General features: G+C 39.9%; 5 protein-coding genes across 6 annotated transcripts in view; 1 reads left to right on the top strand and 4 right to left on the bottom strand.

Moving 5' to 3' along the window:
* Positions 1-3,518, bottom strand: part of LOC117299674 (1,4-alpha-glucan-branching enzyme-like) — a 63,239-nt gene extending 59,721 nt beyond the window's left edge. For both annotated transcript variants that reach the window (XM_033783224.1, XM_033783225.1), the window contains exon 1: positions 3,178-3,518. In XM_033783224.1, the coding sequence (XP_033639115.1) occupies positions 3,178-3,275 (98 nt within the window). In that variant the 5' untranslated portion in view covers positions 3,276-3,518. The remainder of the gene's footprint in view (positions 1-3,177) is intronic.
* A 3,004-nt stretch (positions 3,519-6,522) lies between these two features.
* Positions 6,523-18,430, bottom strand: LOC117299364 (GPI mannosyltransferase 2-like). The gene is made up of 3 exons (XM_033782895.1): positions 18,392-18,430; positions 9,177-10,367; positions 6,523-8,195 (listed from the first exon to the last, which is right to left on the bottom strand). The coding sequence occupies exons 1-3, from the start codon at positions 18,428-18,430 to the stop codon at positions 7,920-7,922; spliced, it is 1,506 nt and encodes a 501-aa protein (XP_033638786.1). The 3' UTR covers positions 6,523-7,919.
* A 603-nt stretch (positions 18,431-19,033) lies between these two features.
* Positions 19,034-20,237, top strand: LOC117299599 (putative nuclease HARBI1). The gene is made up of 2 exons (XM_033783148.1): positions 19,034-19,797; positions 19,915-20,237. The coding sequence occupies exons 1-2, from the start codon at positions 19,034-19,036 to the stop codon at positions 20,180-20,182; spliced, it is 1,032 nt and encodes a 343-aa protein (XP_033639039.1). The 3' UTR covers positions 20,183-20,237.
* Positions 20,238-21,180: 943 nt separating this feature from the next.
* On the bottom strand, positions 21,181-23,176 carry LOC117299598 (nuclear apoptosis-inducing factor 1-like). The gene is made up of 3 exons (XM_033783147.1): positions 22,779-23,176; positions 21,624-21,810; positions 21,181-21,427 (listed from the first exon to the last, which is right to left on the bottom strand). Exons 1-3 carry the CDS (start codon positions 23,068-23,070, stop codon positions 21,181-21,183), a joined length of 726 nt encoding a protein of 241 aa, XP_033639038.1. The 5' UTR covers positions 23,071-23,176.
* A 681-nt stretch (positions 23,177-23,857) lies between these two features.
* On the bottom strand, positions 23,858-25,268 carry LOC117299365. The gene is made up of 2 exons (XM_033782896.1): positions 25,255-25,268; positions 23,858-24,537 (listed from the first exon to the last, which is right to left on the bottom strand). The coding sequence occupies exon 2, from the start codon at positions 24,534-24,536 to the stop codon at positions 23,994-23,996; it is 543 nt and encodes a 180-aa protein (XP_033638787.1). The 5' UTR covers position 24,537; positions 25,255-25,268; the 3' UTR covers positions 23,858-23,993.
* Between the last annotated feature and the right edge of the window lie 2,086 nt (positions 25,269-27,354).

The raw sequence follows: 27,354 nt of genomic DNA, 5'->3' as shown, positions 1-27,354 counted from the left end.
AGATTGTTTATGTTTTTGCATTTTGTTGTTCTTGTGTGTTTTTGTTACAAAATATCGAAATCTCAAATAATACAATAAATATGATTGTATAAACAATTGGCCATGTACTTCAAATTAAATTTAATCATATGTCGTTGTGATGAAAACAAACTCTGCTCACATCACATTCAATGATTTGTTGACATAAGTAATGTGCAAAAAAAAAAATAATAATAAGTTTAAGTATTGACATGTGTTAATTTAGGAATAAGAATCTACTTGTTGACAACGGGAAATATTGCCATTTGTTAAACCTGTTTTGCATAAATCATGTGTAAATGAAAGTTGAAACTATCTGGAAATATACCCCTGATTTTACAAACACAGTAACCAGGTAGTGTTACTCTATTTCCAGTACCATTCTGACATGACACATGTTGTCTGTGAAGGCTGGCTGGGTGGCAAAGTCATTTGTTGTGTACATCATGCTGCCCTGGTGTACATGTCATACCTGTGATGTCGTGCCAACTCTAATGGTGGTCCAGAACAAGGTGCCTCAAGATCTTTTCAAATATAAACACACAAAATTTTTGAAACAATTAACAAAATAAAAATTGGTTATTTGTACATGTATATGGAATATAAAACCCATGCACTTGATGTTGATTCATTAAAGTGACATTTTAGCAAATACTACCTCCCTGCAGCCGATTTCACGAAACTTTACGCAACTGCGTGAGTCCACTTGCGCAATTTTAATGGCGCAAGTTGCTCCATAAACGTTGCACAAGTGGACTTACGCAGTTGCGTAAAGTTTCGTGAAATCGGCTGCTGGTCAAAGACATGATGTTATTAGGATGTGGCTGTTCAGTGTGAAGTATTTTGGTAATGCAACGTTGGCGAAGGAGGCTGTTTACAAGTAACTACAATGAATGAAAGCTTAAATTTGTGTTTCCTTATTAAATGTTTGTTTACACATTTACTTTGTTTCCTTTTTTTTGGGGGGGGGGGACACAGATCAAAATATCATGTAACAAAACTGGACTGCTTTGACAGTACATGTGTATATTGTTATACATGCACATGCCATTAACAGTATGAAATAATCAGTCTCTTACTGCCAAGTTTGAGAAGCATTCATCCGGCCTTTGTTTGCAGCATGACCTGTCCTGTTGTGTTGGCATCTCCCTACAGTTGGTACAAACCCACCAGCTTGGCAAGAGCTTTGCTGAGGTGGATGATGTGGACTTCGAGGTCTCCAAGATGTTTACGCCAAGTCCTGGCATCTGCTCACAAAGTACCTTCAACAAGAAATTGAAAACCATTGATATAACTTATTATATTAGTTCTCGAAAATTTTATTTTTTATTGTTTGAAAGGTCACACTTCTTTGAAAGAATTCGGGTTGACTTGGGTACGAGTTGACTTGGGTACAATATTTTGGGTAAACTGTTAAAAATATACAAAAAACATTTCATAAATCTGTACTATTTTTAAAATGTACTTCTACAATTTTTACAAAAGCCCTCCCCTTCCCAGCCAGATAAACGACTCTTTTAATTGTAGCATCAAAGTAAATTAGGGTAAATTATGCCAAGTCATTAGTACGCTGGGCACTCGATTCAAATCCCCACCCCCATCTATGCACCGAGTGAATAGATCTACAAAATTATATGTAAACTAGTCATAGTACATGTACATTATGTACTCTCACAACTCAGTGCTGCGGCTGTCTGATGGCTGTGAATTTACGTGTCATGTCCACAATAATAACTAACAATAACATTGCATTGTATAAACAATCACGGTCCGTTCTCTCTCTCTCGTCGGCTAGTCCATGTCCCACTACATTATTCTTACCCTGATTGGCGAGGTGTCCTTTCCTTCTTTTTGGACGTGTCTTCAATCATCTCTTTGCGTAGAGCAATGAGCTGAATCTGTGTTTTTCGGCGATCCATTTTGACAGCAAAATGGTGTGTTTACATTTCACACAACGTCGTATGGTAGAGAATGGTATATTACCTCGTGTTCTTCTGGTAGGTTTACCAGGCCATTGGCTACGGCGCCAGCCTAACTGCTGTGCATCGCGCATAAACGGACGATCGTTTTGACGGCTTGAAAAACGTATATATTTCGCGGGCCATGTTTCGGGGTCAGAGGTCAGTGTTTGTTTTTTTTAATTACCATTCACTAATTACAACACATTAAATGTGTTTTATTGCAAGAACAACTCTTAATAAGTATAAGGAACACCCTCAAACGTGAAATTTTGTGAAATCTGAAGGCAACGTGTTCCTTTAATGGATACCTACATGTATTTATAGGGGTATATAAACAGTAACCTGACTTGGGCACAGCACATAAATTCTGACCATCTAAATCAAAATCCAAAGAAAATGCCTGGAGTACATTATGAGTGAACGGCGTGCAATGCAAACGGACTGCGCGCACACGCACTGCAACATTGTAACACCCCTTTCACAGAATGGTTTAGCCCAACAACAAAATAATGCGTTTTCTTCAAAAATATTTTCTCAATGGTGTTTTGAGTTGTTCATTAGACATCGAGGATTAAGTTCGTGCCCTTAGAATTTGTGTCATGATTTTTTAAAGTGGTAAAAATGGGGCAAATCTGGTGACTAGCTGTCAAAATTGTACGTGTTGGACCAGATTAACCGTTGATGCTCGAACCGATCTCGTAACCCTCCGGCCTGGCAGCCGTCGTTAGGAGGGTTACGTTATCGCAACTATCATCAAAATACCCGCAAACAAGGATTGCTACAAACACTACGTTCCTACCGAAAACTACAGCAGAATGGAAGAGGAAGCTACCTCGCGCTCACCTGCCTACATTAAAAAAAGCCCACACAACTTAAACCTGTTCAAACTTAAATATCAAAAGTAGAGCTCATTATAATAATTAGAGTCCCCAGCACCACACACCTGCAATCTATACATCCCTACAGTGGGAGATTGATTGCATTGCAGTATCGATGATTGATCCAGATCCAGATCCAGATCGACGCACGGTCCAGTTGATGATACATGATATTCATTCACTGCGTTTATTTATTTTTGTAAATTCAAAAAGATTTGTGTAACTGCATGGAGGAATTCCTCCATGGTAACTGTAAAGAAATAAAAATTATTTAAAAGTGTTCTCCATCTAAAATAAAACTGATAAGGTTAAGGACCTACCGTCTCTTCAGCTCTTGGTCATGGGGCTTGATGTAAGGATCTAACTTGAACAGTGCTTCGGTATCAGGAAGGCTGACAACAGAACCAATGTCAGCCATTATAACTAAGCAGGTGCCATTCCCTAGCCTAGTGTAGTACTCGAAAGACTCGGGGCAGCACTAGTACTGGCATATGGTTATTACTAATGAATGGTGGTAGACTAGTTGATGTACATGATGTACGTTGCAAATCACTGGATTTCCAGCTTATCGTCGACCACACACTAAAAAAGGCATCAATCTCTGATAAACATCAACTTGTATCAACATTTTCGCCTCATCACTGGAATATCAAAGCCGCCCTCTTGCGGCAGTTTGCGGAGGCACGTGCGTCGTCGCACGTTTGTTTCCGATGTAAACATGCGGGGCGGGGCGGGGTGGGGGTGCTGTAGAACTAGGTTCGTGGACGATCGTTGAATGAACCACGATTCCATGAATGAATGAACCTCCAATAGTCCCAGGAGAATGGGCTGGGTCGTTCGTTCATCATTCTATTTTTGAGTTTGGTTTTGAATGTTTAGAACGTGGTAACCATAGAAATGGGTTCTATTTCTATGGCTTACACCAAGAAGGTACCTTTTTTGGGTATTAATAAATAAAAAATGCAAACAAAAAATGTTCATCTGGAAAAGTAAGGCCTAATATTTACTTATAAGGGGATCATGCAAAGCCTTCTATCTGACACAATTCTATATGCAACAAGGGTGTGTTATTCTTTATTTCTTGTTGATAACCCGAACCCCAAATGTTCACGTATTTTTTAGATGCAAGTGATAATGATGATAAATGGTCTTCAAAAGTTGAGTTGGGATGGGATAGCTCTATCCAGTGTCTATGGTAGGGATCCAACAACTTGCCCAGGAGACGGTCTTCGCAACTGGGCGGGCCACCTGAATTTAATCAAATTTGCAAAGTATTTATTCCGATGCTAACCTGTGTCCCGTGGCACGGTTGGCTTGTGCTTTAAGCGCGATCACCTCTCACCAAGGTGAACCCGGTTCGATTTCTGGCCAGGGCCGTATGTGAGTTGAGGTGTGCATTGGTTCTCTGCTGTGCACAAAGGGTTTTTCCAGACTATCCAGTTTTCCTCCCCAGGAAAAATCACTTTCGATATTGGCTGTACTGCTCCGTGGTCATAATGGGTTGACGTGGCTGGCAGCCATGGCGCCTAGCATGCCAGCTTCTCGAACACGTTAGCCGCGTCCTTCGCAATTCAGCTCTAGCTGCGAGTAAGGATGATTAGCCCCCCAAATTATTATTAATTGTTTCTGTTAGCAAAAAACACTCTGTAAAGCTTCTTTAACTAGACTAAAAGGCTGAGTGCAGTTGCATCAATACCTTCCCAGGTAGGCTAGGCTTCACAGTCAAGTCATCATGGATCCCTAATTTTTGCCAATAAATATAGCTTTATTTTATTTGTAAATGAGGTTTCTTTGGTTGTGTTCTCATACCCCTATCCTTACACCACATCGTCTACTCGCCATTCCCTGTTCTGAATCATCTCAGAGACCAATAATGACAACTCATAAATACCTCGGACAGTTTTGCTATTCCTATTGGTGGAGAGCGCGTCACGTGGGTGTGTATAAACCTTTCTTTATGACCAGTAAAAAGTGTTGAAACATGGACGTGATACGTGAGCCCTGCACCTCTTCTTATAAGACAGTTTATTCATTCCTATTGGTCATGAGCAACGGCGCCACGTCACGCGATACGCGCGACGCGCACAGCATTCCCTTAAAAGGAGTTACCTGAGGGCGCCGGAGGGCTTTACCATTTCATAGCTGGAGGGGTGTTGTGTTGAAAGAAATCAATGAACAATTATAATTTTTGCATTTATTTTACTTTTTTACTAAAGAGTGTTGATGTTTTTGACCGAAAAGGTATTTATGAATGGGAATCAAAGTGTGTTGAAACAGTTTTCAACTAGTCGTTTAAACACGCCGAGGCCTGATAATTATTTACCTCGACTTCGTCTCGGTAAAGTTATCAAGAACCAGGCCTCGTTGGGATTAAACCACTAGTTGAAAACCTCTTCACCACACATTGATTCCCTTAAAGGCAGTGGACACTATTGGTAATTACTCAAAATAATTATTAGAATAAAACCTTAATTGGTAACAAGTAATGGGGAGAGGTTGATAGTATAAAACATTGTGAGAAACGGCTCCCTCTGAAGTGCCATAGTTTTCGAGAAAGAAGTAATTTTCCACGAATTTGATTTCGAGACCTCGGATTTAGAACTTGAATTGAGGTCTGGAAATCAACCATCTAAACGCACACAACGTTCGTACTACAAGGGTGTTTTTTCTTTCATTATTATCTCTCAAGTTCGATTACCGATTGAGCTCAAGTTTTTACAGGTTGTTATTTTATGCATATGTTGATATACACCAACTGTGAAGGCTATAGAGGCTTTGACAATTACCAATAGTGTCCACTGCCTTTGAAAGTGGCTTCTTTTATATAACACCCAAGCAGATCCTTGCCATTTGATTGGAGGATTGTCCGTCACGTGATAGCAAATAAAATTACCATTGCACGCTGAGGACGCTGAGTCACTCACCGTGCCTTTTCGTTCCATCCGAAAAGTACCATTGCACGCTGCCAGCGTGCAATAGTACTTTTCAGATGGAACGAAAAAGCTGAGTAAAAACATCACAGTGTGCGCGTGTCTTTGGTAACGCAGCATTGTTACTGCAAGGCATTAGTAAAATTACTAGCATTCGGCTTCTACAATTAAAAATTGTAGGCCTGCGCTTTGTTTGTTTTGAAAGTTGTATCTTTCAATCAAAATGACAAAGATCTACTTGGATGTTATATAAAACAAATAATGAATGTTTTTCATTCGTTGAAAGCTGGAATGTTCCATTCAACTCGGCTCCGCCTCGTTGAATAGAACATTCCATCTTTCAACTCATGAACATATTGGCACCATTGCACTCATAAACATTCATTATTTGTATAATATTGTCTAAAAAAGATACCCTGCTATACTTTGGACCTCGTTGCAAGTCCACACAGGGCAGGGGTGTGTACATGTTCATGTTCATTTGTACATCACACACTGTGCACTGCATTTATTGACCCCTGCCTTAGACAATGACAGCACCTATGTATGACAATGTAGCCTATATGTCTTCAATGTCTACCTTTTTGGGAGTGAATTCCTTTGTTTGGTTAAACTGTTTAAAACAGGGCCTTACATTTTAGCTCCAAGAATGTTGGACAGATAGGTGTAAGTGCAGCACTGCCATTGTTCACAGGGTCTGGGTCAATATAGGTACATCGTTATAAAGATTCAGGGTTCAATGTTCAAGGTTTTGTTTTATTCTAATCTTACATTCACTTTTTGCTGTAAATAGTTTTTGCTTTTTTTATGGAACAGACAAAGCTGGTGTCTCTTGAAGTCTTCCTCAATATTAAAATGTTTTCAGAGTGTGGGTGGATTGATCTATGTGTGCATGAGTATTGGTTAAAACAAATATTGAATGCATTTTGTTCACGCATTTTGTAGACTCTGTGCAATCTAGCTATTCACCTCATGAAATGGAATAGTCCAAACTTCACTTCGAAGCCTAATTGTGTTCTGTGACAATGCGCTCAGATGCATCCAATATTTGTACATAGATAACCATCTAGGATAAATAATAGATACAATGGTTTAAAAAGACTGCTGCACTAAGGCTCAATATTGAGCCTTAGTGCAGCAGTCTTTTTAAAATAGTGCTATTTTACATTTTTTTACAATTTAAATTTGAAAAGGTGAGGGGGGTGGACATCAAACACTGAAAACAAAATTTAGTAAAACTAAAATTTACATAATCTAACAAGCTTTTTTAAAAGCTTGTTAAAACAAAATCTTGACAAGCAACTGTAGAAGCATATTATTGTGTGTACAAGTATATATTACAAACATTACAAGTGAAGAAACACAGAGCTAGGGCTGGTGCTAAACTTTGATTTACAGCTAACAACTTTAAAGATGGGTTTTGTTCCATAAATGTGCATACAACCTGTATTGGCTCAATTAGCGCTTTCTCAAAGTCACATATTCAAGCACACAAATTTAATGCTGTTTTGATTGTCCAAGATTGTCTATGTAAACCTATGCATTTGGCATTTTTATTGTTGGGGCTTCTATTTCAAAGGCAACCAGAATAATTCAAGTGACATAACGCCAATAGACCAATCAAGTTGATCTATGAAAAGTGCCTGTAACCGTTACTGTTTGTTATCAAATGCATTATGGTCTCTGTTAAAAGTAGAATACAATGATCTACACTAATTGACTGATAAATTGCCCGACCTTTCTTAAATTACTTTACGAACAAACATGGTCGGCAATTTTCTGGACTCAAATTTTGACTCCTCAAAATAGCGTGACGTGTTAGCTCACGATGTACATGTATAAGGTGAACCATGCAATTTTGAGGCATGTTTGTGCGGATCATTATATTCTACTTTTTAAACATCTTTCTAACCATAATGCATTTCATAACAAATGGTTTCAGAAGCTATTCGTAGACCAACTCACTCATGGCAATGTAATAATAATATCGAAGTCTTATATAGCGCACGTATCTACCAAACAAGGTACTCAAGGCGCTGAGTATATACAAATGTGTCCCTTTAAAGTAACAAACATGTACAACAAAAACACAAGTACCCGGTACAGTGTAACAACTTGATATTGGTTGCCTTTTATGTCCAGGGTAAATAATTACAATGCATACAAAGTCCCAAAATGAAGTACCCAAGGAAAAAGCCAAGAACTAGTTGTTTAATGTAACAATGGTTATTGCACCTAACAAACTCTCCAAGTAAAATAGTCCTTTTGTCTGTGAGTCCCTTAGTAGTATGACAAGCTGATCTATCGTTGCTTGTGCTGTCTGTTTTAGAATTGATGCTAGGTAGTGTTAGATGAGCTGCATACCAATACACAACTGGACAGCTAGAAGCAATCAACCTGGTAATAACCTGCCAACAAACCAAAACAACATGCCATTATCAAATATTATACATTTTACCTCAATATCTATCACCATTTATAGACTACATGAACATAATACAATTGTTGTACACTGTGACGGGGTTTTGGACACCCGAGGGGGAAAATGGTACCCGAGGCAAAGCCGAGGGTGCCATTTTCCCTGTAGGGTGTACAAAACCCATGGACCCCAGTCACAGCGTAGAACAATTGTCTTGTTATACCTTGGTAACATTATTATTCCTCTTCTCGAAGTTCTGTTGTCAGAACATTATTACATTGTTTAAAACAATTTTTCACTATTCCTCGAACCCGCGGTTGTTTCAAACTGGTACCCGAGGCAAAGCGGAGGGTGCCATTTTCCCCCAGGGTGTACAAAACCCTTGGACCCCAGTCACAGCGTGCAACAATTGTTTTGTTATACTTTGGTAACAAAAAACAAAACAAAAACAAAAGCTCAAACTTGTTTTTGGGGGGTTAAATTTATCAATTCCTGTTCTCTGGCTGTTTTGCCAAATGTAAATTACATGCAATGCTCAATGGTTGTGCGACTCTTGTGTACCAATTAACTTTACATTATGAACAGTGTATAGATGAAGTTATTGACCACTATCGTTGATGAAACTTGCACACATCAAAGGCAATCATTGGCCCAAAGTTGTGCGCAGTACGTTCATTTTTCCATTGTTTATCATCCAATCGTTTGGCGGTCGATGAGGCTTTGTGCAATCCATCAATTGTTTGCGATAATGTTATTATAGTGGCCCTGTAAAGTGCTATCTGCTAAAACAATAACGCTACACACTTTGATGGGCAATATGCTCATAATATGAGCAAATTAAAAGACATTTCTTGTCAAGTCCAATCCTTCTTGTCAAGTCCAATCCGTTGTGTATAACATCTTTTCACTGGAGAACACATGAAAATCTGTTAATGAGCATCAATCAAAGTGTTTACAGTTTGCTGCTTACCTGTACATGCATGCAAGTGACTCCAAATATGAGGAGAGATGTAACATGAGCCATGTACACCAGTGACTGGTCGCTGCAGAATCCCTCTACTTGATGATCAACAAAATTAACATTTTTCCGCCGCTCACAGTTAATTGCATTTGTCTCTAAAATACCCAAAAATGAAACATATTTCCGTCTTTGTTTGCAATAATCCATAATTGCACTGACACACAAAATGATCATGGGCAGTGCAAGGAGAAAGTTTGGTATTTGTTTGAGTTCATAGTACTTTAAAAATCCCACGTTCCAATGGTGTGACTGTATGGCTGCATATGGCAATAGTCTAGTATTGCTACACCATGTGGGTGCACCATGTGATATCAACTCCCTTTCCATCCAGTAGAAAATGCTTGTAACATCTGTACAGATGACCAAGAAGGAATACATCTGGAACAATGCAAAAGGAATCAGCATAATGAAAAAACAAGGCACTAAACAAAATGACACCAATATGTGTTTGCATTCACTGCGGAGCACACTACAAATCAGTTGAAGTTTATGTCTGTTATTCCTGTTCATTACATTCCAGAGGTTGGACAACATCTTGGTGTGTCTTTTCATCAAGTAATATAAGAGAAATCCAATAGACACCACTCCATTTGACCGCACTAGTGCTGATAACCCGAAAAGCAGTATTGACAGTACAAGTTTGTTACATTGTAGAGACAACATTCCAGCAAAGCTTATCATTGCAAATAGGGACTCCGTGTATGCTGCTGTCATAAACACACTTGCGGGATTAATACAAAACAGTAAAGCAGCATGATATGCTAGTCTCTCTGAATGCAACACACATACTCCCAGGTGATACAGCAGCACAGCAGCACAGATAAACGCAACAATATTGAGTGTTACTGCAGCAATTAATACACAGCTATAAAGACTCATGTTCAGAAACAACATGTGTTGAATGGGAGAGATCACATAATCAGCCAAGAATCGCACTGTAACAGGGAACAATGGGAAGAAGGCAAACATATGCCATTCAGTATATCCATATTGAGCAATATGAAGAAAGTATGCAGCATCCCACTTAGACCAGCCACCAATCACAAACTGGACAGCTCTGTCTAACAATGAAGGGTCACACTCTGGGTCAAGATGAAATGCGTCTGCTGGGTGATCAGGTATCAAATAGTCCAGCACAATCTGGAAGAAAACAAGAAAAGTCAATATAAAGACACTGGACACTATTGGTAATTGCCAAAGACCAGTCTTCTCACTTGGTGTATCTCAACATTATGCATAAAACAAACAAACAAACAAACCTGTGAAAATTTGAGCTCAATTGCATGGTCATCAAAGTTGCGAGATAACAATGAAAAAAAAAACACCCGGGCTTTGAGTGTCACATGAAGTTGTGTGCTTTCAGATGCTTGAATTCAAGACCTCAAATTCTTAATCTGAGATCTCAAAATCAAATTCGTGAAAAATAACTTCTTTCTCGAAAACTACGTTACTTCAGAGGGAGCCGTTTCTCACAATATTTTGAACTATCAACAGCTCCCCATTACTCGTTACCAAGTAAGGTTTTATGCTAATTTGAGTAATTACCAATAGTGTCATAATGACCTAAAAGTTTGGCCTAGGGTCCAAAAGCAATTAGGCTTTTTTGGGATTCCAATCCACGAAAAAGACCAATCCACAAACCAAGTTTGGTGTTGATATGACAAGTACTTCTCGAGATATTTCTCAGACAAATTTCCTTTGTTCTAGCCACAATGACAAGTTTGTTTGCCTATAGTCCAAAATAAGACAGACCACTGGGGATAAGGGGGGGGGGGTCCCAGTACAGTGTACTTCTCCTTGTGGATTTATAGGGAGTAAGGGCTATAGTCTTACATATCCATCTCAAGTTAGGACAAATTACTAGGCCTAACTTAAGACTAGCCATACGTTTTAATATCTCCTGGGCCTAGTCCATGAAGGACTGGTCCTGACTCTTGGTGAAATCGACCCCTGATATAATTGTAAGTGTCTTTTCTAAAGGAAACCTTTTTATATTATTGTTACTTAAACTAATGTTTTTAACGTAGTGTTTTTTTATAACTTGTGTGGTTTTAATTATTGGCTGGTCCATTTTTGTGGTTTATATTTTTAGAAATATTTTATTAAAGCTCTTTGGTTATTCCTGCCTCTTTTTGGAGCTATTTTCAATGTGTACAGCGCCTTGGGGTCCAATTATGGATGTAAGGCACTTTATAAGCGTTATTTATTATTCATAAATACCCCAGACAGTTTCTCTACTCCTATTGGTGGAGAGCGCGTAACATGGGGGTGTTTAAACGGTTGATAATGACCAGCTGGAGCTGTTTATAACCGACTGGCTTCCGCGTGTCGGGCGCGCGCGTGCAAGATTATCACGCGGAACGCAATTCATAGCTATTAGTAACATGAGTGTAATCTATTTCTAAGCACGCGCGTACACACAACCCACATCAAACAGATTATTCACAAAGTTTTTGACAAAAATATTTAAAACCTCGTATTTTTAATTGTCAAAGTGTCTATAATTGTATTTTTTGTACATTTTTGTATCAAAAGGGCATTTATGGGAATAAAAGAGTAGTGACTCGCTCTTAAGCGTCTGTTTCAAACCTTGCAGGGTCGTTGCCGTGGGATTGGCGAGGGACTTTATCACAAGGCAACGACCCTGCCGATTTTAAACAGCCGCTTCAGAGCTTGTCGCTACCCTTTTAGTCCCTTATTATTATTTATTATTACAGGACATCTAATACTTTTTGATGTTCCTGATTGACAATTACCAAAGGTGTCTAGTGTCTTTAAAAGCATCACCCTCTCTATATCTCTGTTTTCAAAACTTAAGAGCTTAGTTGACTGGTATTAAAAAACTAAGAAGCTAAATGTTGCCAGATCTCGTCTTGTTAACTTGGTTACAAGTATGTTAGTCTGTCTGTAGGCTAGGAATAAAAACGTCTTGATTTAAAACCTTTAGAATACCTAAATGATGTCATTTGCTACATATTATTGAATCCCGTAGTTAAATACCTCATTCTCACGTAAGGCCTGTTACTTGTTTAATTACTACATACAGATATGAACTGTGCATTATTTTAATGAATGACAGCAATGACAATTACATGTAGTCAGTCGTACTACACATAGCCTTTAATCAAGGCGCACGCAGCGCCCCCCAGATGTTACGCATGTAAAAAGACCAGCGCGAGCCGAGAAGCCACGAAGCGCCTTTAGCAACTCCGTAGCAGGCATGTATGCTTCATTTTGTAAAAGGGCAAGGGCATCAATAATAATAATAATAATAATAAAACCATTCTTATATAGCGCATATCACCGTGAGGTCCCTATGCACTGTAAAAGGAAATCAACAGTTATTGTATAAAGTAAACAGATATGTTTTTAACCGGGTTTTGAATTGTTTTGATGTCTCAGCCTGTTTAACAACCTCTGGAAGACTGTTCCATAACTGAATTGCTGCATATTGGAAAGAGCGTGAACCGTACGACTTGGTTTTGATAACTGGGGGGGGGGGGGGGGGGGGTCAGAAGGGATTTATTTGAAGATCGTAGATTCCTGGTTGTTTTGTACTCCTGAACTAAGCTTTGAAGATAAACAGGGGCAATACCATGGATACATTGATAAGTCAGAACCAAAACTTTAAACTTTAAAATAAATTCTAGCCCGTATTGGTAGCCAATGTAGATCCTTAAGAATGGGTGTGATGGATTCCCGAGTGCGAGTTCTGGTGACAAGTCTGGCCGCTGAATTTTGTTTACGTTGTAATCTGGCAATCTGAGTGTCCGGTAGTCCGTAAAGAAGGCTATTGCAGGTATCTGCGGCACATTACAAAGGAATGAACCAAATTTTCAGTAGATTTCACATCCAGATATTGTCTGATGGAGCCAATTCTATGAAGAGCAAACGAAGCAGCACGACAAACATTGCTGACATGATTGTTAAGTGAAAGATGGGTATCAAACAGAACTCCGAGGTTGCGAGCACTTGACACTGGGCATATGGAGGTATTGTTTAATGTGAACTAGAGAGAGGACTAACAGGTCTGTGACGACTGGAAAAATGAATGACCTCTGTTTTGTTCTCGTTTAACTTAAGAAAGTTCTTAGTAGACCATGACTTGATGTCTTTCAGGCATTCTTGAAGCTGGACTATGCCTGAGGCTCTTTCATCATTTTTGAGAATAATATAAAGCTGGGTGTCGTCGGCGTACATGTAAATCATATTGGAGATACCATGGTGATTAATGACGTCTTCAAGTGGTGAAGAATAAAGAGTAAAGGCTAAAGGGCCAATAACCGAGCCCTGTGGTACTCCATACGGACCCTGGAAGTAGGGCGCTGATTCGTTTTTGCCAATGAGAACGGACCGAGAACGGCCTTCAAGGTAAGTATTAAACAACTTCAGCGCACTGCTACGAATACCGAATCTTTCACCGAGGCGTGTCATCAGGATGTTGTGGCTGATGGTGTCGAAAGCGGCTTAGTAATCCAAGAGCACCAAGATGGCCTCCTGTCCTACATCCAGAGCAAGAAGTAGATCATTATAAACTCTGAGCAATGCCGTTTCACAGCTGTGATGAGCCCGGTACGCTGATTGTGTAGTCGCATACAAAAAGTGGTGAGAAATATGGTCTTTGATTTGGAGTGCAACAACCCGTTCAATCATCTTTCCCAAGAACTTCAGATTAGCTATCGGTCTGTAGCTATTAAGCTCCTCAGTGTTGAGTTTGGGATTCTTCAAAATAGGACGAATATGGCAGTGTTTCAAAGGATCTGGAAAAAATCCATTCTCCAAAGACAGATTAATAATGCGAGTAAATATTGGAGCATGTTCTTTGGCACAGAGCTTTACCAGCGAGGTCGGAACAGGATCATGACTACAAGTTGAAGCTTTTGATTTTGCGATAAGTCTCACAACTTGGTCTTCCGTAACAGGTAGAAAATCATCAAGGGTTTCATGCGATGTTCGGAATGTAATGTCCGGGCTGGCAGTCGGAAGTTTGGAAGTTTGTTGAAGATCGGTTACTAGTTTTTTAATCTTTTCTGAGAAGTAGCTGGAGAACCGTTCAGTGAGAGGCATATCCTGGCTATTATCGGAGGGAAAGTTCTTTGTTGTTTTCGGATGAAACAGCCAACCGATTCTTTGGAAAAATTGACGAGAATCACACCATTGTAGAGCCTAAGAATGATACTTTATTTTTTCTCCGTGTAGAAGGTGGTTGTATCTCCGACTCTCATCTCTGAACAACTGACGATCAATTTCAGACCTGGATAATCGCCATCTTCGCTCAAGTCGTCTAATCCGCTGTTTCATTTTATGCAAGTTCTCACCAAACCATGGCGCATTAGGGCGACATGTGATTAATCTTGTCGTTAATGGAGCGTGAATATCCAATTTTTTGCGCATTTCCATTTCATATTGTAGAACAAGTTGATTTGCGTCAGAACTGGATGTTGAACACAGATCAGACTTAAGAATATCGTTTCGAAATACTTCAATGTCAATATTGCAGATTTTACGGAATTCCGTTTCATATTGTAGAACAAGTTGATTTGCGTCAGAACTGGATGTTCAACACAGATCAGACTTAAGAATATCGTTGCGAAATACTTCAATGTCAATATTGCAGATTTTACGGAATTCCGTTTCATATTGTAGAACAAGTTGATTTGCATCAGAACTGGATGTTCAACACAGATCAGACTTAAGAATATCGTTGCGAAATACTTCAATGTCAATATTGCAGATTTTACGAAATTGGATCTCTATTTTAACAGCTTTTGGTTTGCCAATGTCAAAGTGAACATGTCAATGCTGCATGATCTGGTGATAAGTAGTGTGTGGCGGAAACATTATAGACAAAATTCTCTGCTGCACGTGTAAGCATGATATCAAGCGTATGGCCATGTTGATGAGGGGGCACATTGATATGCAGTTTCAGATTGAAAGAGTTGACCAAGTCTAAGAAAGCCATTGCTTCCCGATCTGTGTCATCATCAATATGGAAATTGAAGTCGCCTGCAATGAGGAGATAGCTGCGCTCTGCTCTGCTGCGCTCTGCTATAGCTGCGCTCTGCGCTCTGCATTTTCTCTTTGGTAAAATTGTAAATTTGTGCTTGAGCATTTCAAGGGCACCAAGGCAATAACCAGGGGGCATGGAAAATCGCCTTCGTTGACAACGTGAAGCATAAGGCCTGAACTCGTCTATCTAGTTTGTTATTCATATATGTACCTTCTGTGTGTTGCCTTCATCAGCACGTGACTTTTTGAGTGCACCATTATGTATGTGTGGATAATGGTTCGTGGACGTGGCGTGTGATCTATGGTAATTGTGTATTATTGGCCAACAACTTATCACGCCCATGCGTTACATTGCCCCCAACAAAATCTGTGGCAAAAAGTAAAGAAAAACATTTGCCCCCAAAAAGAGTTGCTAAAGGCGCTTCCCAGCTCCGCCGCTCGTGCTGATCTTTTTTCGTGCGTGGTATCTGGGGTCGTGCTTGACATGTGGAGGTGCCACAGCATGCGCCTTGACTAAAGGCTATTTATCGTTATGTCTTTCGAATGAAATACTCTATGTACAAGTTCTATAGACGATTTGACCTCTGACGTCACTCGAAAACCATGATTTGCACGCAGCCAGCTAAACTTACTTGAACTTACTTGAATCCACCGACGCCATCACACAACTGGGGAGGAAACGGTGGTTCTGGTTACTGGGGCAGACAGCTTAGATAAGCATATATGTAGAGCCCCCCGACATTCTTTAGGAATTTGTCCACATGTCCCTTGAAAATGTTCACACGTCCTTAAAGCTTCAATTGCCTTTCGAGGGAGAATGTTCCAGTAGTTGACCACTCTCTGGCTAAACCAGAACTTCCTGAGGTTAAGGTTGGATCTTGATTTGTACAGTTTTAGTTGGTGACAAATCAAAGAAGTGTTCCGGGTTCAAGCCCTCAAGGCCCCTGAGTATCTTAAAGGTCTCGATAAGATCTCCTCGCAGCCTCCTGCACTCCAGGGTGGTCAATTTCACTTCCCTGAGTCTGTCAACGTAGTCTAGGTGAGATAGACTTCCAATAATTCGCAATTCTCTCTTTTGCACTCTTTCTATTAGGTCAATGTCCCTTTCAAGATGAGGCCTCCACACCTGTACACAGTAATCTAGGTGTGGTCTAACCAGTTCTTTGTACAGTCTGATGATTGTTGTTTTGTCTTTGTTCGTAATGGTTCTGTTGATTAGCCCTAGGGCTCTGAATGCGCTTTTGACTGCCTTCGCACAGTGGGTACTTGCATTTAGTGACTGATGGATGATTACCCCAAGATCTCTTTCTTCACTTACTGTCTGAATTATACTGTCACCAATGGAGTAGTTGTGCTTGATGTTTCTATGCCCGAAGTGGAGGCACTTGCATTTGTCAATATTAGATAACATTTGCCAGTCAACAGACCACCGGTAAAGGCGATCGAGGTCATCCTGAAGACCGCGAGCATCTGCCAGGGTTTTCACTTTTCTGAAGACCTTGGTGTCGTCAGCACACTATAAGACCGAACTCAAGATATCCTTGTCAATGTCGTTGATGTAGATGATGGGGCCCAGAACAGAACCTTGGGGGACACCGCTTTTAACTCCTGACCACTCCGATTGGGCCCCGTTCACCACCCTCTGTTGTCTGTCAGACAGCCATGCTTCAATCCAAGCAGCAGTTGATTCACCTATCCCATGTGATCGAAGTTTCGTCAGTAACCTCTGGTGTGGTACTCGGTCGAAGGCTTTACTGAAATCGAGGTACACTGCATCAACAGGGTTGCCATCATCAACGGTCTTTGTTACAAGCTCCAGAAAAGTTAATAAATTAGTCAGGCAGGAACGACCTCTTAAGAACCCGTGCTGTGGAATCACTGACCAATCTGTGTGCTGTCAGGTGTTCCATGATGGCATCACGGAGGATGGTTTCAATCACCTTACTGACCTGCAAGGTTAGGCTTATCGGCCTGTAGTTTGCTGCTACACTACGTTTGCCCTTCTTGAAGATGGGGTGACGTTTGCTCTCCTCCAGTCTAGTGGAACCACTCCTTCTGCCAAGGACTTCTGGAAAATTTGGCTGAGGGGTTCAGCTATCACGCCCGATACTTCCCTTAAAAACACAGAATAAATTTCATCTACTCCGGGTGCCTTGCCAGGCTTCAACTTCGTTAGCACTTTGAGAACATTCTCCGCTGTCACCTCTACATCTCTGAGCATGTCGTCGTTCGGTCCGCCAAACATCCTCTTGGGTTGTGGTATGTTATGTAATTGTTCAAGTGTGAACACAGATGAGAAATAGTCATTTAACACCTTAGCTGTTCTCACGTCGTCTGTAATGACTTCACCATTTTCTTCCATCAGAGGACCAACATGGTCCCTTGTTTTCATGTTGCTCCTCACATATGCATAGAAGGCTTTTTGGTTAATGCTTGATTTTATTTGTCAATCTTGACTCGTACTTTCTTTTGGCTGCTCTAATTTCTTTAGTCGCAAGGTTCAAAGCTTGTTTGTACCGCAAGTAGTCTGCATGTTCTTGGGATTCTGTAAACCTCTTCCATGGGCGATATTTGCTCCTTCTCACTTTCTCTACGTTTTCTTGGGTACAAATTTCACCACAGCTTCATGGAGCAGTTCTTTGAAGATGACCCAGGTTTCTTCTGCTCATTTGACACTAAACAGCACATTCCAATTCTGTTCAGACAGATACTTGTTCATATTCTTGTAGTCCCTGTTACGATAGTCAAAATATGTTATCTTCCAAACCTTTGTTTGCACTGATGTCACAAGGTCGAAAGTGATGGCGTTGTGGTCACTGGTTCCGAAGGGTTCGTTAACAAGTAGGTTTTCCACCAGGGCTTCGTTAGAAGAGAGAACCAGGTCCAGAATGTTGTTCCCCCGTGCCGGTTGGTCAACATGCTGGATGAGAAAACAATCTTTACAAATTTTACTCCCTCGGCTCCAGAGTGGAGTGATCCCCAATCGATGGAACTGTGGTTAAAATCCCCGCAGATGATTTTTTCTCCTTGTCTATCACAGGCCATACTTAGCCCTGGCGGCCTTACACTTTCGTTTTGTACTACAGTGACGTCCTGGACATCAGGGTACATTTCTGGGGCAGAAAATTTTCACAGCTTCATAACTCAAATCTTACCTGCAAGAAAGCACCAACTTCAACAGATTCACATTCCATGGCAGCATATGTTTTTCTGCGGTGGGTTTTGATCGTCATATATTCTTCACAAACCCGTCATTTTCATGAAATAATGCAGCTCCCAACGTTAAGGATTTCCCATTTTTGTTCATACTCTCACAGTCTGCCGTGTGTACGGAAGACGCACGACGCGCAAATTTTGAATTGTGTTGGTAACGCTGTGCAGTCAAGATACGGTGACCAAGAATTCATGCGTCTAAGCTTGCATCATGCGTCTTGCACGCGAATGTATACGCGTACGCACGACAACAGACAACACTGTGAGAAAACGATCAAAACTGGAATTTTTTAACGTTGGTAGCTGCATTATTTCACGAAAATGACGGATTTGTGAGGAAAATATGAGGACCAAAACCCACCGCAGAAAAATGACATCATCTATATATGGTCGGACGCCCTGGGGCCGTATTCACGAAACTACTTAAGTCACAAAATAATAAGCACCCCACTTAAATTCCCAACTTAGACGAATCTCACCGACTAAGTGGTATTCACAAAGCGTTTGCGCTAAGTGCCCCGCTTACTTTCGCGTCTTAAGTCTAAGTGTGGTCCGAGCTGACTTAAGCGGGGCACTAGGGTGTCATGGCCGCTTTTTTGCATGTCGCACACCGCCATAATTTTGAGGCTAGAATTCTTCGTAGAGAGCGAGTATTTCGAGAAAGGAGTAATCCTTTAGCAGATTTTACTGACGGTGAACTTTACTCGCGGTATAGATTCGACAGAAACGGTATTTTATTTATTTCGCCAACGGAACGATCTTGCGCTATTCCCGCAGAAATCAAGGTCATAATTGCATTGCAGTTTTATGCTTGTGGAACATTTCAAAGAACTATTGGAGACACAATCAAAATTTCTCAGTCATCCGTATCCAGAATAGTCAGCATTGTGTCATCAAGTCTAGCTAGAAAACTTGCTGAATTTGTAAGGTGGCCAGCAGCTGCAGATGAACAAAATATCAAAAGGGGATTTTTCACCATCGCTGGATTTCCGGGCGTAGTTGGACTCATCGACGGAACTCATGTCCGAATCTTGGCACCCTCAGAACACGAAGAGCAGTTTGTTAACAGGAAAAATTACCACTCCATAAATGTTCAAGTTGTTGTGGACAATAGGTGTGTGTTCACGCAAATAAATGCCCAGTGGCCGGGAAGTACCCACGACTCAAGAGTGCTTCGAGAGAGCCGATTAGCGGACGTGTTTGGGCGCCACCGGCCGGCGGGGAGAGGGGAAAACAACGAGGAAGGTTACCTGTTAGGCGACACTGGCTACCCGTCAAAACCATGGCTCCTCACACCGTTTCTCCAGGCAGGAAGTCGTGCAGAGGCAAGATACAACGGTGCACACAAGTAAGTTGTTTCATTTCGCAATACTTTTTTAAGTTTTGTTTTAATTATAAATTCATGTTTCACAAAATTTCATATTCACACGTTGACATAAGCTGCGTCTTTTTGTGTTTTTGGTAGAACAACTCGAAGTCTTGTTGAACGGACGATTGGGCAGTGGAAACGTCGTTTTCACTGCCTTCATGGTGAAATAAGGCTGTCCCCAGAAAGAACGTGCAGAGTGATTGCTGCATGTGCTGTGCTGCACAACATTGCAAAGCAACGAGGCCTTCCAGACATTGAAGAGGATCACATGAACAACCCTCCACATCCACAGCCAGAACAACCAGTGCACCACGATGATGGCAACCTAGTCAGGAACCACGTAGTTCACACCTATTTCCAGTGAGTTTAAGTTATAATCCACCATTCTGAATTTTACGTTTCCACTCTCAAAAAAGAGAGAGCACCACCCGGGTCTGCATTACACCGTGACCTAAGCATAACTGACGTGTCACTGTTGTTTTTTGCACACAAAAATCAATGACTGACTGAATAACCAAGTCGGCAAAGTTCATGAAATAATTTGCGTTATTTTGATACAATTACATTTTGATACATTTTATTTTTGATACATATTGTCTAATAAAATAGGGCGCTAGAAACTTATTGTGCTTGCGGGCCGGGTAGGAGGAGGATGTAATGTAAACAACATAATTTTTGTCAACAACACAACTTTTTTTACTTTTGGGGGATGGCTAGGGATTATAAATAATAATAAATAAAATATTTAAATTGTACCATCTGTTTTTAAGATTTGTTTGAGCCCACTCATCATCAAAATATTCTTTACACCCGTAACAATTATAGCTCTATAATTTAATCAGAAGAAACCCACAAATTATTGCCACAGGTGAGGAGTAGATCAATGCTCGACTACCACCTAGTACTATTTTAAGGGAAGCCTTCTACCATCATTATTTTCAAACCGCGTGAATCTGTGGACATTTTGTTTTGTGTCCTTCAGAAGGTACCCATCCAGACCCTTTAATTGAAAAACGTTATATTTCAGAAAACGTTATGTTATAACACCACCTTCAAAATAACTATGACAACAAAAATGACAGTTATTTCATATTCAATCGATTCATAGAACAAATTCATTTTATTATCACGACACAAAAACAGTCAAATCATAACTCTACATAGTTATACGGAGCTCCACGACTGCAAACAAAATTCTTTGTCACACAGGGCAATTCAGAGACAATAAACATTGTTAACTTTTGTTCATATTTTTTTTATACACAAAGATATGGTTGCCCGAAAATCACAGGCAAAACCTTTACAAATGTACAAAAAAGCGTCAGCAAATAAATAATAGATAAGACAACAAATAATTATAACTTATTGGTTTAATAACCCCTGTTGCAATACTGCCATGTTGAGGATAATCATCTCTTTCTCTATGAGAAGTTTCTCAATTTCTATCTCTGCTCTTCTTGTCTCCACTTCGCATTTCCGCTGTTCCAGCTTGAGCAGCTTTCCGTACTCCTCCTCATTTTCTTCTGATCTTGTTCTTTTTGTAGGCACCATCGATAATCTACACGCTGACGATGATGGTCCAAATGTGACTGGCAACTCAGTATAAGTGCTGAAGGAAAAAAAATAATAATAATTTGAGTAATACGTAATAAGCTTTAACTAGTAATAACTATCCGCCATACCAGTAATCATTAATTTCAAACGCTTTGTTTAAAAGCAACACGTCACTGAATTTGCTTGACTACCAGTTATTTACACCGCCTTTTTTATAAGTGTTTATAAGCAATAATAGTAACTATATTTACCTGTCATCCGGTGTATCAGCAATGGAACCATGAGCAGCTGATGTGGCGACTGCGGGCTCAAAGTTATCATCAGGAGGGAGGCTGTCAATGCCACCAACGATCCCTACGATAGTTGGAGAGTTCTCTCCTATCAGGGTCATCAATCTTTGGTCCATTGGGCTCAGATCAGGTGGGGCAGGTCCTCCTCCTTGAAAGAAACGGTTTTAAAATTGTTGAGAGTTTCCCAAAATTGCAAGTTCTAAAAAGTCAATATCAAACATTATGTGTGCTTTTTCCAAGTTAAGTGTGCATAATAACTAAGTGAACTTAAAGACAATGGACACTATTGGTAATTGTCAAAGACCAGTCCTCTCACTTGGTGTATCTCAACATATGCATTAAATATCAAACCTGTGAAAATTTGAGCTCAATTGGTCGTCGAAGTTGCGAGATAACTATGAAAGAAAAAACACCATTGTCACACGTAGTTGTGTGCTTTTAGATGCTTGATTTCGAGACCTCAAGTTCTAAACTTGAGGTCTCGAAATCAACTTCCTGGAAAATTACTTCTTTCTCAAAAACTACGTCACTTCAGAGGGAGCCATTTGTCATAATGTTTTATAATATCAACCTCTAACTATTAGATTGCTCGTTACCAAGTAAGGTTTTATGCTAATGATTATTTTGAGGAGGTGTTCTTTATGGAGGTATTATTCGTTGAGTATGTTGTTTATGATAAATAAGTTACAAGTTCCCAAATGTTTTTTGACCCATTAATTGATTGATTTGTGAACGGATTTGATTGGTTGATTGGTGTATTATAATATTGTTTTATTAATTTGTTTGTTTATTTATTTATTTATTTATTTATTTGTTTATTTGTTTATTTATTTATTTGTTTACTTATTTATTTATATATTATTATTTTATATTTTGTGTTATTTTTTGTAATTTTGTTTCTTTATTTATTTATTAATATTATTATTCATTTGAAATATTGTTTTAATCATATTATTATTTTCTTCGTTTATTAATTTCTTTTTATTTAAGTGTAGTTATGCCTATTGGTTAGTAATTTTAAAATGTATTTATTCAATTTCGACTATCTGTACTTATTTTGTTGTATTTTGTATAGTTCACTCATTTAAAACAATAAAACAAATGAGTACTACATACCGGTTTTGACTGATTCCTTTCGGTATTTGGAGGCTTCCTCCTTCATCTTACTGTTCATGTTCTGCCATTTCTTCTGAAGTTCCGGCACATCTCGACGGACTGACGGGAAGCTTGAGTTAAGGGCCTCTGCAATTTGTCGCCATGCTTCGTGCTTAATTTGGGACGTGACCTTTGACGAAAATTTCGGTCGGAGCACATCGGCCCGCTTCTCCCACTCACTAAGAAGGAGCAACTTCTCCTTCTCGGAAAAATTTGGTTTCCGGACATTTTTCTCCTTCAAGGTTGCGGCCATTGTTGTAATACAATTAATTACAACTGTTTAAACTATGTAGTGCTAAAACGCGCGCGTGTAACATTTTTTTTAAGTGTTAAAACATACTATTTTTCTACCATTAATACATGCCTAAATTCATATTGTGCGTGGACGCGCGCGTTCTAACATGAGGCCAACGCACAAAATAACAAAGAAAACACAATTAATTTGTTACAAACTATCAACTCCCTCTGTAATTTGTGGCACCGCTGTCGTGAAAAAAATGTATTATAACATTCTCGTCTCGGGGTAGGCCTAATGATAATTGATTGATTGCTCCTGAGTCATCATGGTAACCATTGATGACGTATGCTTCGTGCGCATGTGCACTTACTTGATCTAAACAACTTAACTTGTTTTGATTTAAGTGGGGTACTAAGATAAGTGGGGTACTTAGATGTTTTGTGAATAGCTACTTAAGCGCCCCACTTAAGTTAGCGGGGTGCTTTAGACTTAAGTGAAAACTTAAGTACTCCACTAAGTTAAGGTTCGTGAATACCGCCCCAGGACTCAGTTATCATCACAAAATCCGGGTCTAGTTCGTAGATATAACACTTCAGTTCTTGCATTTTGTTTATAATGCTTCTTGCATTAATAGAAAAACATTTTAACTTGCTAACAGTGTTCCTGTTGCTGGATGCATCACTTGTGCTCCTATTTACATTGATATTTACAGTTATTACCTCATCATCTTGATTGGGGTTCGCTTGGGAAGTAATTACTTCCCCCGAAGCGGCCGAGCCTGGGATGTCCTCTGGGACGACTGTCTGATTCCTCTTGTGATCATGCTGAGGGGGGCGCATCCCGAAATGTTGTCGTATGGGCTTTGTTTGATGACTCTTGATCTGCGTTCCTCGGGAGTTGGGCTTCTCCTTCGAGGGAGATGATCTGTCCCTTTTTTATCACGAGGATCCTTTCACCACTCTCACGTCGAGGGCCTTGTCTTCTTCCCTTTCCTTTCTTGTTCGGTCAGGACCGATGAAAACGTCTTCCCAGCCTTTCTTCTCGCTAAGCTTCTTGGAAACTCTGAGCACTTGATGTTTCATGTCCTTAGTGGCTACAGAAGCGATGACAAGTCTTCTATGATCCAGTATTCGCACCCTCGGAAGCCTTTCCGCCGAGATGACCACAACATTCTTCAACCCTAATACCGTGTGAATCAAATGTTCGACAGTACGCTTATTACTGGTTGAGGGACCGGTGTTGGTTAAATCCTCTTCATCTGAGCTACCGTCACTATTGCCTTCTTCATCAGGGATCTCTTTGAGACCTGTGATCACTAAATTGTTCTTCCTCAAATCTCTTTCCTTGGCTTCGTAAATTTCCTCTCTCACTATAGCCTTGATGTTTTTCTTGAACGTCGGTTCATCTACATTGACCAGTTCTCCAACTTTATCTGACAACTGAGAAATCTCCGCTTTCATTTCGTCCTGCTGATCTTTCATACTGTGGACCAAAATCAAAACATCCACAGCCTTGGCGTTACATGCTTTGCAGATCCAGTGTAGCTGTTGCCCTCTTTTTGTGAGGAAGTTGTATTCTTCTTCAGAAATGGATTCACAGGAAGTATGATGCCAGACTGAGCAGTACTCACATTAATTTTGTTTTTTTACCCATACACTAGTCACATTGTAGTGCTTGGGCTCCCTTTTGAACATTCTTTTTACAAAGTGGGCATTGGTTCTTCCGAGGTCCTCTGCTGGTGGTAGAACTAGAGGTGCTACCTGAGGCCTTATTGGTTTGGCTGATCTCATCGGCCATCTTATGAGTTCTTTCTTGCAAAGTACACTATCCACTTTCCACCGTTTAGCTACTCCGACACCAATTTATGTATTTGAAGTGACGAAAAGGACGATCGAAATTCACGATGTTCTGAAATTCTGAGTCCATAATGAATGCCCGTATGTGCAAAAAACCCACATTCTATGCAGCTAAACAGTGTATGCAATCTTACCATGACTACGCGCTTTTATCCCGGCGAAACATGATGTATCCAGTGTTTCGTCAACAGAATGTAAACATAGGTCACAAGTCTCTAACCTCCAAACTTTTCTTCAAAGATATTGAATACTTGCATTGACACAGTGTTTCACTTCTGTTTATAATTTGGGTACCAACCCAATTTTCATGGTGCATGTAAATTGACACACAAGTTGTACATACCTGAACTAGAATGATGATTAGTCGAGATGAAACAGCACAAAGGGCAATATGCCCTGCTCTGGAATGTTTGCTTGTCATTATTCTCTAAAGATGGATTGAAGGGAAAGAAAGAGAGAGAATGATTAACAGGTGCTTTCATCGACACAAGGGTTTGCAGATACATTTGAGACTCAAAGTAGTTTTTAGTCACATCCCAGTGTATAATATAGATGTATGTAGATAATATAGAGCATGCAAAGAATCATACAATTTAAGCTACTTATGAGAACAACATGTTTATCTTCCCCCATGTATTTATCTTCCGTCTACACAAACATATGGGGTCCTGTGGCAGCTGTTGATTGAGAGCTTTGATGAGTGATTGTGAAGTCTACACAACACTGCATCTTAAGTTTTATACTACATGTAAACGGATTGGCATAACTTCAAGATCATTTTAGTACAAGCTTCATGTTTTCAACTCTTCTTGAATTTGAATTATTTGGAAGAGAAATATTGGACAATTCTTGTCTTCACTTTGCTGAATGATGACGACAGTGCAGTTATTGGTGAACTAACTCAAAATCGCTAAAACCTTGAACATGTACCGAGACCTACTTGACGTGGTGGAGGAGTTGGACTTTTGTACAAAAATGAGCTCAGAGTTGATAGACAGAAGTGGAACTCCATCATAACCAGGGTCACAAAGGGTCACCCATGACTCATAGGACGACGACGACGAGCTCAGTGTACATGTCTGCAAACAAAGTTCATTCAAGTCTTATCAATCTTTTGAGTTTGTTGAAGCCCAAATTGTTTCTGCATGGAAAACAATACAAGTCGTTATTATTTATCACCCTCCCGGTCCCAGCAGTCCATTAGCCTATTCTTGGACGAGTTTTCTGACTTTCTTGATGGGCGTTTGATCTCTTCTGGGTCACTAGTAATCTCTGGTGATTTTAATATTCATGTGGATCCACCAACTTCCAAATCAGCATCCTTCACAGACTTATTGTCATCCTATGGCCTGCAACAGCATATCAGTGAGCCAACCCATATACATGGTCATACTCTTGACCTATTGCTGACCCGGCAATCTGGTAGTGACAGCATTTTTGATCCTCAAGTTGTTGCTGGAATAGCAGATCACTTGGCTATTGTCTGCAACTTCAACCTCACCAAACCAAGAGCAAACTTGAAGAAACTATCTTCAAGGAAGGGTTGATCATCAACAAATGTCCCAAAAGTCTTGCGACCTTGATCTATTGCCTACTCATCTGCTTAAGAAATGTTTGCCAGTCATGGTTCATCATCAACATAATAAATTCCAGCTTTCAAAGGAGACAATTCCCCAATACTCTGAAACACGCTAATGTCTGACCTGTGTTGAAGAAGAATGACTTGGACATCAACTCATTGCAAAACTATCGACCAAATCTCCTTTTCTTCTCCAAAGTTATGGAGAGGGCTGCATTCTCCTGGCTCACAGAGCATCTGTCTGATAACAACATACTAGATAGTCACCAGTCTGCATATAGGAGCAATGTGTTGAAACTCTTCTTGTGAGTTTGACATGTGGGGTGTCACACAAAAAAAGTGGGCCAGGTCAAGGTCAAACTGCGCCAAAATAGGCAACTGGTGATTGTATCAAAAAACTTACTTCCATTCTGTTATTGTTCTTAATAGTCCAGCATGTTAAAAGAAAGAGATAATGAGAAAAATCTCTTCAAAATTCGGGTTATGACTTTATTTAGACACAAAATGGTAAAAAAGTGCGGCAAAACCGTTGAACTTAATGGGTATTTTAACTTGCTGCACTGAACGGCTCATAAAAGATAATGCCATGAAAAACGTGTTGATGGTTGTTTATAGTCTATATATCAGGAAAATTAAATTAATAACCAGTTTAATTTCTGTTTACTGTTTGAAAAGGTCTGATAAATCCCATAAAATGTCTCCTAATTTTCATTCATTTCAATCAGAGACATAGGAAATATAAAATGCCGCCGATTACTCCTTTAATTCTAACTTTTTTCAGTAGCCTGAATCTTCAGGAACAGTCTAAAACCAAATTTGGTTGCGACTTTTTGCGACTTATTTAATTTTGAAGTTGTATACCCC

Source organism: Asterias rubens, chromosome 14 (genome assembly GCF_902459465.1).
Source record: "Asterias rubens chromosome 14, eAstRub1.3, whole genome shotgun sequence".
Taxonomy (NCBI): domain Eukaryota; kingdom Metazoa; phylum Echinodermata; class Asteroidea; order Forcipulatida; family Asteriidae; genus Asterias; species Asterias rubens.
This window is presented reverse-complemented; position numbering and strand designations above follow the sequence as displayed.

Excerpts from the sequence above, each read along its gene's own strand:
- LOC117299364 (XM_033782895.1), bottom strand. The coding sequence starts at position 18,430 with ATGGAATGTGAATCTGTTGAAGTTGGTGCTTTCTTGCAG. Across the intron at positions 10,368-18,391 it reads AAGTTGGTGCTTTCTTGCAG|ATTGTGCTGGACTATTTGAT; the intron begins GTAAGATTTGAG and ends GTTTTCTTCCAG. Across the intron at positions 8,196-9,176 it reads TCACTTGCATGCATGTACAG|GTTATTACCAGGTTGATTGC; the intron begins GTAAGCAGCAAA and ends GTTTGTTGGCAG.
- LOC117299599 (XM_033783148.1), top strand. The coding sequence starts at position 19,034 with ATGGCCGCTTTTTTGCATGTCGCACACCGCCATAATTTTGAGGCTAGA. Across the intron at positions 19,798-19,914 it reads AGATACAACGGTGCACACAA|AACAACTCGAAGTCTTGTTG; the intron begins GTAAGTTGTTTC and ends TGTTTTTGGTAG.
- LOC117299598 (XM_033783147.1), bottom strand. The coding sequence starts at position 23,070 with ATGGCCGCAACCTTGAAGGAGAAAAATGTCCGGAAACCAAATTTTTCC. Across the intron at positions 21,811-22,778 it reads AAAGGAATCAGTCAAAACCG|GAGGAGGACCTGCCCCACCT; the intron begins GTATGTAGTACT and ends GTTTCTTTCAAG. Across the intron at positions 21,428-21,623 it reads GCTGATACACCGGATGACAG|CACTTATACTGAGTTGCCAG; the intron begins GTAAATATAGTT and ends TTTTTCCTTCAG.
- LOC117299365 (XM_033782896.1), bottom strand. The coding sequence starts at position 24,536 with ATGAAAGATCAGCAGGACGAAATGAAAGCGGAGATTTCTCAGTTGTCA.